Source organism: Apodemus sylvaticus, chromosome 9, assembly GCF_947179515.1.
Source record: "Apodemus sylvaticus chromosome 9, mApoSyl1.1, whole genome shotgun sequence".
Lineage (NCBI taxonomy): Eukaryota > Metazoa > Chordata > Mammalia > Rodentia > Muridae > Apodemus > Apodemus sylvaticus.
In genome coordinates, this window is record NC_067480.1 from 8,188,480 (window position 1) to 8,203,009 (window position 14,530).

General features: G+C 48.2%; 1 protein-coding gene and 1 non-coding gene across 2 annotated transcripts in view; both read left to right on the plus strand.

Annotated features, from left to right (window-relative positions):
* Rab31 (RAB31, member RAS oncogene family) overlaps positions 1 to 9,322 on the plus strand; it is a 131,255-nt gene extending 121,933 nt beyond the window's left edge. Inside the window, exon 7 of the mRNA XM_052192419.1 lies at positions 6,591 to 9,322. Coding sequence (XP_052048379.1) covers positions 6,591 to 6,688 — 98 coding nt within the window. The 3' untranslated portion in view covers positions 6,689 to 9,322. The remainder of the gene's footprint in view (positions 1 to 6,590) is intronic.
* Positions 9,323 to 11,069: 1,747 nt separating this feature from the next.
* On the plus strand, positions 11,070 to 11,210 carry LOC127693133 (small nucleolar RNA SNORA48). The gene has a single exon (XR_007979608.1). It is a non-coding gene; the product is annotated as a small nucleolar RNA SNORA48 (small nucleolar RNA).
* The last annotated feature ends 3,320 nt before the right edge of the window (positions 11,211 to 14,530 follow it).

A 14,530-nucleotide genomic window follows, 5' to 3' on the forward strand; every position in this document is an offset into this window, starting at 1 on the left:
CTAATATAAACTAGTGATTTGAAATAATGATGTGAATCTTGTTACTGACCTAAAAAGACAAATTGTGAAACAAATACTGCTAGAGTAGTTTATACAAAATTCCTGATTTCATATCATCAAACTGAGAAACATATAATGATAAATATTACGTTCTTCTAAGATTCTCTTTCTTGTAAGGTTAACTGTTAAGTTGCTAACCATGGCTACTTCATAAGGTGCATCCCAGGCAACTTTGGAAAATTATTTAATTATAGAAAAATGTAAAACTTATAGTGCATAAGTAACTTGAATCATCATGCGCTCATGAGCTCCCAACTTGTCCCATCTCTTTCCTGGAGCCCCCCAGCTTTAAAGGGAGTCTCATTAGCATCATGTGTAAGTATTTTGAGTCTAGTTTTTAAAGGTTGTTAGATAAACAGGTCCGTTTGGTCATTGTCAGGTTGAGGGAGAGTCCTTGTTAGGTTTCTGTTGCTGTGCTAGACACCATGACTGAAAGCAAGGGTAGAGCTTACATCTTACAGCTCACAGTCCGTCTTGAGGGGAAGTCAGAACAGGAGCTCAAAGAAGGAGGCCTGGGGGCGGGAACTGAGGCAGAGGCCGTGGAGGAACAGGACTTACTGGCTCCCTCCTTCCAGTCTTCCGACTTGCTCTTTCTATCTTATACATTCCAAATCTGCCTCCTGAGGGATAGCACTGTCTGTAGGAGGCAGTTCTCTTCCACACGAATCAATCAATCAATCAATCAATCAATCAAGAAACTGCCCGCAGGCTTGCTTACAGGCCAGTCTTATGAGGGCATTTTCTCAGTTGAGTCCTCTTCCCAGAAGGCCTTGTGATGATGGACACATGTCATTAGACACTCATCAACATCCACAGAATGTATAACCGAAAGAACCCTGTGCCGAAACCAAAGGCTGTAGCCAGCCATAGTGGGTTAGCATTAGCTCACCTGCTGGAACTGACATTTTATACTACTGCAAGACAGTAACAACCGGAGCTTAGAGATGAAGTCAAGAGACAAGCGGGAGCTAAACTGCTCAATTATCTTTGTAAAACAAAAATTATTTTAGAAAAAGTTTATTAATTTCAAGAGGGAACAGAGTATGGAGGGTGCAGAGGCCTTTCTTTCTTTCTTTCTTTCTTTCTTTCTTTCTTTCTTTCTTTCTTTCTTTCTTTCTTTCTTTCTCTCTCTCTTTCTCTCTCTCTCTCTCTTTTCTCTCTCTCTCTCTCTTTCTCTCTCTCTCTTTCTTTCTCTCTCTCTCTTTCTCTCTTTCTCTCTTTCTCTCTTTCTCTCTTTCTCTCTTTCTCTCTCTCTCTCTCTCTCTCTTTCTTTCTTTCTTTCTTTCTTTCTTTCTTTCTTTCTTTCTTTCTTTCTTTCTTTCTTTCTTTCTTTCTTTCTTTCTTTCTTTCTGGCAAACATCTGATACCCGCTGTTAAAGTCACTAGGTTGGCAGCCAATAGGAACAGCTCCTTTTTGTTTTCTTCTTTGTAACATAGCCATGGCTTTTGCTGCCTGAACTATTTTTTTCCTTCTAACCTTTCTTTTTTGTTAAAATCAGGATGTGTGGTTGATATTGTTATGAGATTTTGAATGCAGTGTGTTCTTGTGGTTAATTTTCACTTATTTATTTTGTAGTGCTGGGCTGAAAGCCATTCTAGGTAAGCACTCTATCCCGGAGCTGCGTCCTTTTCTGGCTCCTTAGAGACTTTTAGCTCCCAGAGTTGGGGGTCCTCTCCTCTGTACCCAGGTGTCAGGTCCTGCCTGGCTTCTCCTCCTCACGGATCTCTTTGCCCCTCTTCCTTCCGTCTTCTCTCGTTTCCCTTGTTCTCAGCATCTTGGCCTGAGCTTCTATGGGTTTCCTTTCCAAGGGTACCACCCGTCTCCTAGTCTATTCTGGTCCTTTATCCAAGCTTACACCTCACATCAGAAGCTTTATCCTAGTAGTGAACGCTTCCTAAGGGCCAGCTGTGGTGGTGCACACCTTGATTTCAGCACTCCTGTAGAGGTAGGTGGGTCTCTAGGACTTTGAGACTAGCCTGGTCTACACAGTGAGTTCCAGGTTAGTCAGGGCTACCTAGAGAGATGCTGTCTGAAAAGCAAAACAAACAAACAAACAAAAAAGCTTGGTTTTTTTTCAGTAGTGTCTCTGTTATAGTTACCAGAGGACAGTTGCTAGGAGTGACCTCTGGTCCTGAGCCTCTACCGTGTTCCATTCCACAAAGACTCTCTATCCCTAAGGCAGAATCTTTGAGGTCATTATCAAGAGTTGAGTCCTGGCAAGCCCTAGCAAACTTGATCAGACCCCCCAATCTGGACGATATGGAGAGTCAAGATCAGAAACAGTCACACGTAGCACCTTCTAGTTATACTTGACACTGAAGGAAGAACCAAGCCACTGGAGAATGGGGGGAAAGAAGAGGGTCCGACAGCAGAACTGTTGCAGAGCAGTTGGAGCACACAGGAAGTGGCTGCCGGAGCGCATCAGCTGCAGGGAAGCACAGGGCTTTTATTCTCTGTGCGCGTCAGGGTGACCTCCCCAGCCGAGCTGGCCTAACTCATAGGTTTGGAATTTATTTCCACATTTTACATTCCTGCGGAAATGTTTGTAAAAACATGCTTTTCTCCTGGACTGACAACTTTCAGGAAAACTGGGTGGGGGGGGGGGGAGGGAGGGCTCTTTTAAACTTCTCCCCAGGAGAATCTTACACAATTCGAGCTGTTAAAATAAACATGCTGGGCTGGGATTCGTGTTCGAGAACAGCTTGTTGTGGAGGAGGCATGGCTGAGGGGAGTTCAGTGGGCATGGAAACCTCCAGAGGGCACTTCAAGTCTGTCCAAATGCCGTCATGCACTTTAGCTCAATTCTGCATCCAGGTAAATACAATCCCGTGTTTTGGGCACATCTCCTTGGTGCAGAACGCTGTGGCCGCTTTCCAGAACCAGGCTTTGGTTTGAGAACAGTTACCTAACAAGCTCTGGATGCCTTGGAGTGCAGTGCAGGAGCCGGGAGTTTCCACTGTGTTGTTTGCTTAGCTCTTGAAGGGTGCTTGTTGGGCGTCAACTCTCCTCTGTCCTCTGTCCCGCTTTAGAGTGGTGCACTTCATTTCTTCACACCGACGCTGGAGGTGTGTGATGTTCCCAAGCTGAGCTGTCTCCAGACAAACAGGATTCCCTTCTCCCAGCTGAACCTCCACTCTCAACCATGCCTCCTGGCCATGAACGCTGGGCTTCTCTTCCCGTGCAAAGACCACAGAGCCCTGGCCGGTGCCTGAGACTGCCAGGAATCCCATTATTGTCCCTAAGTCCCTTACACATTATTAATGCTGCGAGTGCTGTGCAGGAGTCGTAAAGTTTACTTTCTCATATGCTCTATGATGGAAGGAAGAATGGCTCAGGGGTTTACATAACTGGTCCAGCTGTGCTCAACTGGGTAACCAACTCTCACATCTCAAAATGGCTTCTCCCTGAAGATAGAAATAAAGTTCAAAGCATCCGCATTCATTCTGCCTCTGGGAAATGCAGCAGTTCTCCACATGCAGGGTGTCAGTGGCAACCACAGCCTGAAAATGCTGAGTGGAAATCTCAGAAATAAAACAGCTCATGTCCCAACAACTCTCAGTACAACCTTCTGCTATCATTGTTCTAATTAATGATTGGTTACTATTATAGATCTCTTAATAGATCTAATTTACAACTGAAACCTTATCATAGGCATGTAAGTATAGGGAGACATATGGTATCTAAGCATTTGGTTCTCTCCGTGTTTTCAGCTGTTTGCCTAGGGCCTGGTCTCGGAACATGTCTTAGGAGATTGAGGTGGTGTGGCATGGGAGAGAATCTACTCAACACAGAAGTTAAAAAGACTGGAAGCCCTCCCCCACCCACAGCAAAGTAGCATGTGGGCTGGGGGGTGGGGTGGGGGGAGGGAGGTGCCCAGGTGAATGACTTCTGAAGGATTCTGGGACCAGTGGCCCAGTCTTCTCGGTGCACACTTTCTCCCAGCTCACCAGCCCACCCCTATTCCCAGGAGCCTCTCTCTTTCTCTCTCTCTCTTAATGAACGCTCTCTGTTTCTCTTGCTGACCGTGTGTCCTTGGTGCAATTCTTTGTCCCTGAACACAGGAAGCAGGGCACTTCAGTGGGTGCCTCTAGCAGCTCTGAGCCTTCAGCAGGGGGGAACATTGTATCTTCTTCTCATAAGCAAGGCTTCTGAGCTCTGTGCCTACAGCGGGAGGAACATTGTATCTTATTCTCATAAGCAAGGCTTCAGAGATACTGAATCACAAAAGCATCTGGTAGGTCTAAAAAGCCAGGTTTGACAGCTGGTTTGAAAACCTTGCCAAGGGTTGGAAACCTAGGAAAGGAGGTTGTTTGCATAAAGCGTGCAAACCTGTCATGTTCTTGGGGGGAAGGTAAGAAAGAGCAGGCAAGATGGAGGAATCATGGGGGCGTGGACAGACAGACACCCTGCACTTCTGGTGTGCTCATGAGGTGTACTTTGTTTCTAGGTTTCTGTTATCTCTACTTCACTTTAATAAACATCACCCTGACATACCTCACCTATCTTTGGGACAATTAACACAGAATTCTGAAAGGCAGGTAAAGAAGACTGAAGGGCGAGTGAAGGTTAGCTAGCGTTGGTGTTCACATGAGGCAGCGCTAAAGTGTCTGACCAGGGACATGTGTCATTGTCACCGATGCTAAAATTGTAAGGCCCCATACTCACAGGCAAACAATTCTTATCTTTTTGTTTGTTTGTTTATTCGAGAGAGGGTTTCTCTGTATAGCCCTGGCTGTCCTGGAACTCACTCTGTAGACAAAGCTGGCCTCAACTCAGAAATCCACCAGCCTCTGCCTCCCTGAGTGCTGGGATTACAGGCATGTGCCACCACCACCCTGCAATTCTTATCTTTTAAGTCAGCCATACTGTACCAGTCGGAATTATAGTCTTATCCAAAAAATTCAGGCGCAAGAAAGCAAAGCCCTTATAAAATAGTGTTTATCTACGTGAGTCTGTTGCCTGCCACTGTTGGGTCTCTGTACACAGGGCTGGCCTAAGGAGAAGGCAGGGCTTTGCTGGGTGAGTGTGACTGGAGTAGATCCTCTCTCGGGGCTCTGTCTTGGGATCAGCCTCCAAACCTTTGCATAGCTTGCAGGCTGTGCGGGATAGCAAGAGAGGCTGTAGAAACTGCTGGAACTCTCCCTTCAGTCTGTCAGATGCTCACTTCTTCCGTTCACCTTGAGTCACATGCCAGAGGCGATCCCTTATCTGTACGCTGGAGCTTTCCGGAGCTTCTACGTCACCCAGTCTGCACAGCGCACTAAAGCCTGAGACAGCAGAATCTGGCCTCTTATGCTGAAGGCCTTCAGCCTCCAGGTCTTTGGCTCTGCCCTTGGTCCAAGCAGGTAGCATAAGTTTGCCTTAAAAACGAAACAGCAAAACATTTTGGAAATGATTTCCCCTCTAGTTGGTTGTTGGTGTTTTTGTTTGTTTGAATCTTCCCTTTTAGAGCTAATGTTCCGTGCCCCTTTTCAGAATAAATAGAAAAGCAGAAGAGAGGGGGAGGGAAAAGAGACCATCGGCGGACATAGGGTCGAGGAGCCACTGGAAAACCCAGCTGTGTTTTATAATAAGAACCTCAGTTTAGTTTTGACAGGGCCTTTTAGCAAAGTCACAGAAGATGGTGGTGATGGTAGCCATTACAAGCCTTGCTGGGAGGGGTCCGCGATGAATTTCTGATGGCGGTGAGGGTGAGGCTGTCTAAGCATGCCATCCAGATGTCCCTGTCATTTAGAAATACAGCTCTGCTGAGATGAAGTTCACACGACACACATTCTTCCCACCTCACACACAGGCCAGCAGTTCCCAGTACCACCCCAGGCCTGCGACCAGTACGGCAGGCCTGCGACCAGTACGGCAGGCCTGCGACCAGTACGGCCCATTCGAACGAAGCCAGACCTTTAGCTGTTGCTACTCCCTCCTTCTCTTTGTCTTTTTAACTTTTATTTGTGTTTATTTACAAAAGTTTAAAATTCAACAAGTAAGGTTGCCTGTCCCTGACCTTAAGGTACTGCCTCCTGTGAAGTATGACCTAAGGGCCTTGTAGCTGATGAGCCAGGGCCTCACAGAATAGGCCTGGTAAACTGCATGTGTGCCCGTGGTAGTTCTACACACGGAGGAGATAGACAAGTGTTCATGCTTACTGCTAAAGTCCAGTCCTGCAGAGCAGAGCGGCTCCATGGAAAGGCTGAGGGCCCCGAGGGACAGAGGGAGCAGGTGTCTAACCTGAGCGCCTTCTCCTCTTCCTGGGGTGTGGGCATGTCAGGAAGTTGCTGGTAATTTCCCTCAACCTTTGAAACATGAATTTGACTTCATGCAGAGGAACTGGGAAGAAAAGAAGGGGAGAAGAGGGAACAGGGGGGAAAGGAAGGCTGGAGGGAGGGAAGGAGGGAGGGAAAAGAGGGGGGATCATGAAGGAAATATGGAAGGAGTTAGCCCCTCCCCCAAGTACTACTACGTTTTATTCTTGAACAGGCTGGCTGTTCAGAATAAGAGAACTTCAGTCTTGGCCTCCTTTTCCCCATGGCAGGTCGGCAGATCCCACCCTTGGACCCCCATGAAAACGGAGACAGTGGAGGGATTAAGCTTGGGAACCAGAGCTTGCAAGCTGGCCGGAGATGCTGCTGAGCCCAGGGCGTGGCATACGGAGCAAGAAGGAAGGAGCCAGCGCCCCGTCCTGTCCCGTGTCCCGTGCACACAGAAGGACCCCACCCACGGGGCCGACCCTGCCTGCCAGAGAGTGAGCAGCTCTGTACCCTGGGACACCTGCACGATGTTGAACAGGGAAGTTTCCTGAAAAGAAATTATAGAAAACTCACCATACCACCGCGACATGGCCTTCGGTTTATGAAATGCACACAGCAAGGCTTGTACTTGCTAGGTAATAGATATAGTTGCTGTTTTTGTTAAAGAAGTATTAGAAAAGTTTTAGAGTTGTTCACAAACCTCGAAGTATTGTTCTTCGCTGATTTCCTGTGTCCCCTAGTCAGATTTCAGTCATGTCTCCAGGGCCAGGGCCTTCCTTCTGGCCAGTTCACCAAAAGGCAAAGGCAATATAGTAGGCTAGCTCGTAGCCGGCTTTGGAAGTAAGCCTTTATTAGTTTTCTGAGGGATATCAGAGATGCACAGCTGGACCGTTGTTCAAATTGAGAAGTGATCTCCCGTAAGAGAGACAAAAGTTGGATTAGAAACCACCATCCCTGTCTCCTTCCATTTATCTGATGAACATTTTTCTAAAGTATGGATATCCATAAACCAACCAAATCAGACTAGATAGAATGTTGCATATAATTTTGGGGTCGGGAGAAGGGCTGATTAAAAGAGCTAAGTAGTTGCTATGTAAGCAGTGGTGGACAGAAGAGATAAATGGCATTCGGAGTACCCCCAGCATGTATCCCCCATTGCAATGAGTTTCTCCTCTTGGGGATGATTACTTCACAGAGCATTCGAGACAATGTCATGGTGTCACATCTAGGGATGTTTGAGCCTAAATTGTAGGGCAGACTTCTATTCTTAGTGGCTAATCATAGGTTGCAGCAAACCAGGCAGAGAGGAACGTTACCACCCCAAAATTATGGACCCCCTAAAAGTATAAAATCAGAAGTCCCTTAAAGTTTGCCAGCTTTGGAGAGAAAGGCTATCAGTCAGTCAGTGCCAAGTTCCAGTCATTGATGGTGCTTGTCAACTCCAGGTTGTGAGCTTCAACACGTCTTCCTGTGTCTCCCAACCCGGAAGCTAATTGAGTCCTAGAATACAGGGGATAGCAAATACTTGTCTTGATTCGAGTGTCCCTAGATACCCCATAGCAGGGCTCTCAAACACTGTTAGCAAGCGGAACCTGTGTGCTGTGCCACGGCCTTCTCGAGATCGTCAGTACCTGTTCCGCGTCTCCAGCAACATGAGCTGACAGGATTCCATGTGCCAACAAAGGCCATCACCCCCTCACTACAGGTCAAACAAACAAAGAACAATTGAGTTGAGGTCGAGGTGGCCTCTCTCCAGCCAGTTCCAAGCTTAGTTTTGAATCTTTCCCCATTTGGGGGGAACCTTTTGATGGGAGGTCGTCTCTACCTGACTGGCTGTCTATCTAGATTTCCAGCCACTCCCAGGAGAGGATGCCCCTGCTTTGGATTGGGTTTGCAGTGGTTGAGTTTGGCATGAACTGTCTGGGCTTCACCTTGTCGGTGAGCTGCCCTGGGTGGATTGGAGAAGTGTGCGAGGATGCGGTACCTTGCTTAACCCAGGCTACATTGACGTTGATGTCAAAGCCACGCAGGAGGTAAGTATGCACACATGCCACCAGCCTGAGCAAAGAGAGTCGGGGTGCTTGGGCACACAGATATTCACACCGTTTTGGGCCTTCTCTGTAGATAGGTGCTAAGGCCTTTGATGCTTCTCTCCTCGGCCTGGCATCCCTTTTGGGATGTTTTAACAATTGACCCTCAACAAAGACCTAGAGATGACAATTGCTCCAGACATAGGATGTAGTGTCCTTACCGTTATTCCCCAAACTCCCTTCCCAACCCCCATTTTCTTATCTCTCACAGGTGGCAGGTTTGTATATGTGTAAATATGATTTTTATGTCAGCTACACCTACATGTAATCCACTTCAGAGTGGCTGTGTTTGGCTCGTGACCTTGTGTCCGTAAGTGAAGCACAGATTTTCAAAGGGATTCTTTCTCAGTAGATGTCCCTAAGGACAGTGCAAATGTCTTACACAGGTACAGAATCGACTCACCATTTTTTCATTAAAAGTGGTATATTAGGGTACTGGATATGATGTCATCTTACAGACTAACCTGCATTCTAGCCAACAACAAGGGCTGTGCCCTACTGGGAATCCCATTCTTTCCTGAGGGAGGTTTGGAGGATGGAGATGCTTCCTCTGACATCATGGACTCTGGCCCATGTAGGCTTCGTGCTGCTCCACAGCGTTCTGGGAAGAGCATGGAGCCAGCGGTCTGCCGAGGGTTCTGGCTGTGCTCACACGTGATCACGCCTTTCACCATTGTCATGATACCCAGTGACTCAGCAGTCGTGCCATCACACAGCCTGTCGCCCTTTCCGGTGTTTTTGTAAAGGGTTTCCACTTGGGCTGGACCCAGGTTTTGCACCTAGAAGACCCCTCTACAGACACCTAGGGCCCTCGCATCTTGTACTCCGTTCTATGCTAAAATGTTTCAGTTGGCGCTCATTTGTATCAATTGCTTTTGATTTTAACCCATTGGTATGATTCATACTAATAAATATTTTAAGTTTTACTGAGTGTCCTTTCCTTATTACAACCAGTAAGATGATTACTTACGAGTCAACTCAGAATAAAGAGAAACATGTCTGCAAGACCTGTGTGGGGAAGGGGATCTGCTGGGGCTCTGTTGGCGGCAGCTAATTGTCTCCTTCTTGGGAAGCAGATCATTGAAATAGAGCATGGTTACATGGTCAAGGATGGTCACATGGTCAAGGCTGTGCAGAGGGATGCATGTATTATCTATAAGGTATCACCAGGCGTCTCTGAGCAGAGTGTGGCTGCATGGCCTGGGGGAGCCACTCACAGGCGTCTGTGGCGTAGCCTTCAGTGGCTGTGCACTGCCTAGTGTGGGAAATGGAACTGTGACCCTGGATGCTGAAGAAAGACAGCGGGGGCGGGGTATAATAATAATTGTTTGTTGATGTGTGTGGAAATAGAAGCCTAAGAAGGAAAAGCAACAGCTTGTGAAGAACTAAGACAGGACACCAAGTCAGGTCGGAGGTGCCCAAGAGGCACATAACTAGCAGCAGTTTTTATTTGTTTCCTAATGTCACAGTTGGAAACCAATGCCCAGCAGAATCGCACATTCCTTTAATCCCAGCACAGGGGAAACAAAGGCAGGTGGATCTCTGTGAATTTTACTGCCAGCCTGGTTTATGTAGTGAGTTCCAGGCTACATAGTGAGGCCCTGTCTCAATAAGTAAATAGACAAATAAGTAGATATATGTCTGAAGCTGGTGTGACAAGATAACAATATTTGATAATTTCTAAGCATGTGTTCTGTCTGCCCCCTGCTACCACACTTGCTCTCCCACACTCGCAGAGCTCGCGTTTCCACGCAGAGCTTGTGCTGAGTCGATGGAAGGCCTCCATGCCTTACGTTCTGTATGGTTGAGAGGCACCAAGAGCATGCTGGGAAGCTGCTCTGGCTATGCACGATCACAAATAGGAAACAATCTACCCTGCCTGGCGAGGTGGCTCACTGACTGAGTAAGACTGCTTTCTCTGTAAGCATAAAGACGGGAGTTTGGCCTCCCTGCACCGACGTAAATTCAGGCATTGACCTCATGTTCCTGTTACCCCAGAACTAGGGGATGGAGATAGAAAGCACCCTGGCTTCTTAGTGGCTACATTGTTATTTTTGGTCTCATCCGGCCTTGGAAGGCAGCACAATGAAGAGATTACAAAGTTGACTGTCTGAGCCCAGCTTCCAGCGCTGGTTTGTGGGTGATGGAATCCTTACGAGACTAATGTCACTAATCCCCGGAGTTTTCTCATGGGGTGAAATGTGTATGTCACTTGCAGGCACCTATATCTTACTCCTGGATAGGATCACAAATGAAGACCTATCCCAAGCTTGGTCTTGGCCACTTGGCACTAAAACTAGACCTGAACTAAGAACGACACTTCATGATCATTGTTTCTCTGAACTATTCTGGCTATTTCGTCTGTAGAAATATTGCTGTATTTGATTACAGGATGAGCTCTGGCTCTACTGGTAGACACATTACATTGCTTTTATGAAATTCAAGCAAAACTCTAGATCTTGGAAACATCCACCCTCAAGACATAATGTACTTTCAGCTCTGGGGCCCACCTTATGATTGTAGCCTCAGGGCTAATAAATGTCTGGGTTGAGTCCAACGCACAGGGTCTCCAGGAAAGCCCAAAGGCTTTCTCCCATGGAAAGCACAACGGTGACCCTCACCGTATCACCTGCCTGGAACCACAGGGTTTCACCTCACAGAAAGAAGTTGCGGCTCCCTGGCAATGGGCAGAGACACCTTGTTGTTGGTGGTGTTCTTATATCAGTCATGGGCAGAGCAGATGGCAGTCCCTTGTTCACCTTAGCTAGATGCCTGGCTTGGTAGCCAAAGCTGGCTTATGTCTAGGACTCAAAATAATCAAATCAAATTTGATCCATGCAGCACAGTGTGGAAGGAGGAAGAGAGAGACTGACAGACTGCCATGCCACCCAAGACCTGTCCTCCAATCCACAGCACAGGCGGGCCATGGACACCTGCTTGCCCGCTCATAGTGTATAGATGGAGGATGCCACCCAGCAGGCCAGCAGCCCCATGATCAGCCTGCAGTGGGAGCCTCCACAATATGCCAGTGTGTGGTGGGCAGATGGGAAAGAGATGTGGAACAACACCATGGTGAGGTCCTAGCCGGAGCTGCCTCTAAGGAGCATGTCTGAGTCTGTTGGCTACGCCGTGGCAGGGGTCGGTGTCAATGTCCTTGACTCATATTGCACTGGGGATGTCCCTGGTCTAGGCAGCTGCTGGGGACCATGTGTGTGTCCAGGGGCTGTGCATAACTGGTCCTGCCTCTCACTGGATGCAGTGCTCTGGAGAGCTAGCTCCATCCCAGGCATCCCCCCCCCTGCCTGGGCAGCACGGTGGAGCTGTGATGATAGGGGTGTGGTTGAACTGGCCCTGAGGGTGTGAGCGTGGGAGAACTGACCTCACCACTCGTCTGCCATGGGGTAGCACAGGCTCAGAGGTGATGTGCCTGTGAGATGGTGTGGGGGTAATGCCTCCCCTCCCCCACTTGCCAGTGGGTTGCCTAGCTTAGCTCCCACCCAGGCCGATTCAGGGCTTTGAGTTGACCCATCTCAACATCTACACCCTCCGAAGCTGCAGGATCTCTGTGACGTGGGCCAACAACAGGGTAACGAGGAGGAGTCCTGAGGATCCAATACTGATGATGTCACAGAAACCAGAGACCTTGAACCAGGCCAATGACTCGCTGCAATGAACATTTGCAAGTGAAGATGTGTGGGCAGAGGGACACACGGTGACACACTGCAGCTTCCACGATGAGATCTCTTCTATGCTTTGTGTTGTTGTTGCTTGTTTGTGTTATAGTTTTTGTTGTGGGGGAGGCTGCAAGGACGGAGGGCAGACATGAGGGGACCGGGAGATGAATGGAAGTGGGAGGCGGGATATGCAACCCACAAAGAATAAAACATTATTTAAAAAAATGTTCAGGTGGCCAAGGTACCAAGCAAGAACTCAAAAGTAACAATCTTCCCGAGTAGCGAGGCTGCTGTACCCGACTCTGCCCCAGGTGTCTCCCACTGCGTCATCTTTTGACTTTCACAATTTTTATGAGGTCGATGCTGTCATCTGCAGATGTCATCATTCTACAGATAAGGGAGCTGAGACTCCAAGCTGAATTGCCCAAGATCACAGGCTGATAAAACAGGCTGGAGGTCAAATACAAGGAAGAAAATTTCCTTCCTGTCTCTACTCATTACTCTGAGGGGGGGGAGTGGGGGAGGGCAGAAAGGGCTTACTGACGCATTCCCAGGAGCTACTTTCAAACTATAGCTCAGTTTGTCCACAAACATCTAAGAAGAGTGCACAGTTGTAATGTGTAAGGCATTCCTTCCCCTGCTGTGCAGAGGATTGAACCCAGGAAGTTCTCTACCCAGCTGCATCTTCAGCCAAGTCGATCTTGCCTGTAAGAAAGGATTCTGGGAAACCTAACCAACATTCTGAATTGTACACAGCGAGAAAGTAGGACAAGCAGTATCCACGCTGAGACCTATCCTATTTTGAAACCATTGTCATATCTCAGGAGGATTTTATTTTTCCTTTTTTTGCCCAGGGAGCTAAGGGTTAATCAGGTCTGGCTGGAAGAGCAGACTGGCCCTATTAAAAGGGACTTGCTGGCTTGACTCACAGCTGGTCTGATTCTTCCAGAAGGTTGGTGCGTCGTCCCCTTGTCCTTGATGTTGAGGTGGAAACCACCATTCCTCTCTTGGTGAAGTTCTTAATGCCTTGGGAATAACTCACATGCTTGGATTCAGCCACCTAGACTTTGTGGGGTCTGAGGCCCTGATGTGCTGATAGCCTGGTGCTCAACCTGGCACATGACGGTGAGCCTGGATGAGCGGTCTCTGCTTCAGCACATGCTCCGCCTGGATTTACAAGGACTGGCCTTTCTAGTTGTTTGAAAAAGAACCTCCCCCTTGTTTCCAAGGCCCACCCCAGAGCTTCTATGCTTCTGTCTTCTGCGCTGTCCTTGTGCCTGTTGATTCTCTTCAGTGCTTACACCTTTGCTAGTTTTGATCGGCTGAAGTGTGGAGTCTCTTTCGTGTGCACTCACACAACAATAAGAAGTGAATCTGGGTCCTCTGTTCACTCAGTCTCCTCCTTGTGTGCTGTCGGGGACTATTAGAAACTCACCCACCTCTGGCTTCTGCGCATGCCCTCACCTCTGACCTCCAGATTCCCCACCTTCTGGTTGTTGTGTCTTAGGTTCCCCTCTAGCTTCTGCCTCTTCCCTCTTTCCTCTTCCCTCTTCCCTTCCTGGATCAGGCAACCTCCTGCTTGTTTCCAAGGCCCACCGCACAGTTATCTTCTGCAAACCTCGTGGGAAGATTGATCTTGAGTCAACTTGACTGGACTGAGAGACGTCTCAGAGGTTAGCGAGGCACGCCTTTGGCTGTGTTTGTGGGTGTTTCACCCACTGGTGTATTAAAAATTCGATTAGACTTTGGTGGAAACTGGAAGTTCTGGTCTGCTTAGAGAAACCAGGTCACTGGGAGTGTGCCTTTGAAGGACAGATTGCTAACTGAGGTGCCGATTTAACTTATCAAAGTGGACCTGGCCACCAGGTTCTCCCAGCATCCCCCACTCCTGACCTGTTACAGGGTGTGCTGGCTAGCCTCATGTCAGCTTGACACAAACTGTAGCTATCTGAAAGGAGCAGACTTAGACCAATGCCTCCGTGAGATCCAACTGTGAGGCATTTTCTTAATTAGCAATTTAGAAAGTGGGAGAGGGCCCAGCCCACTGTGGGTGGTGCCATCCCTGGGCTGATAGTTCTGGGTTCTATAAGAAAGCAGGCTGAGCCAGCCATGGGAAGCAAGCCAGTAAGCAGCACCCTCCATGGCCTCTGCATCAGCTCCTGCCTCCAGGTTCCTACCCTCTGTGAGTTCCTGTCCTGACTTCCTTTTATGATGAGCGGCAGTGTGGAAGTGTAAGCTGAATAAACCCTTTCCTCCCCAACTTGCTTTTTTGGTCCTGGTGATTTGTTGCAGCAATAGAAATCCCCTAACTAAGACACAGGGTATAGCTGTCATGCCCCCGCCCCCTACCCTAAACCTCATCAACCCAAAGGCTAGGCTCCCTCCTGGGGCTCTTCCCTATGTAATCCACCATTTTGGCTACATCATCCTTTCTACCTTTTAACCCTTTTGGCCCCTTGG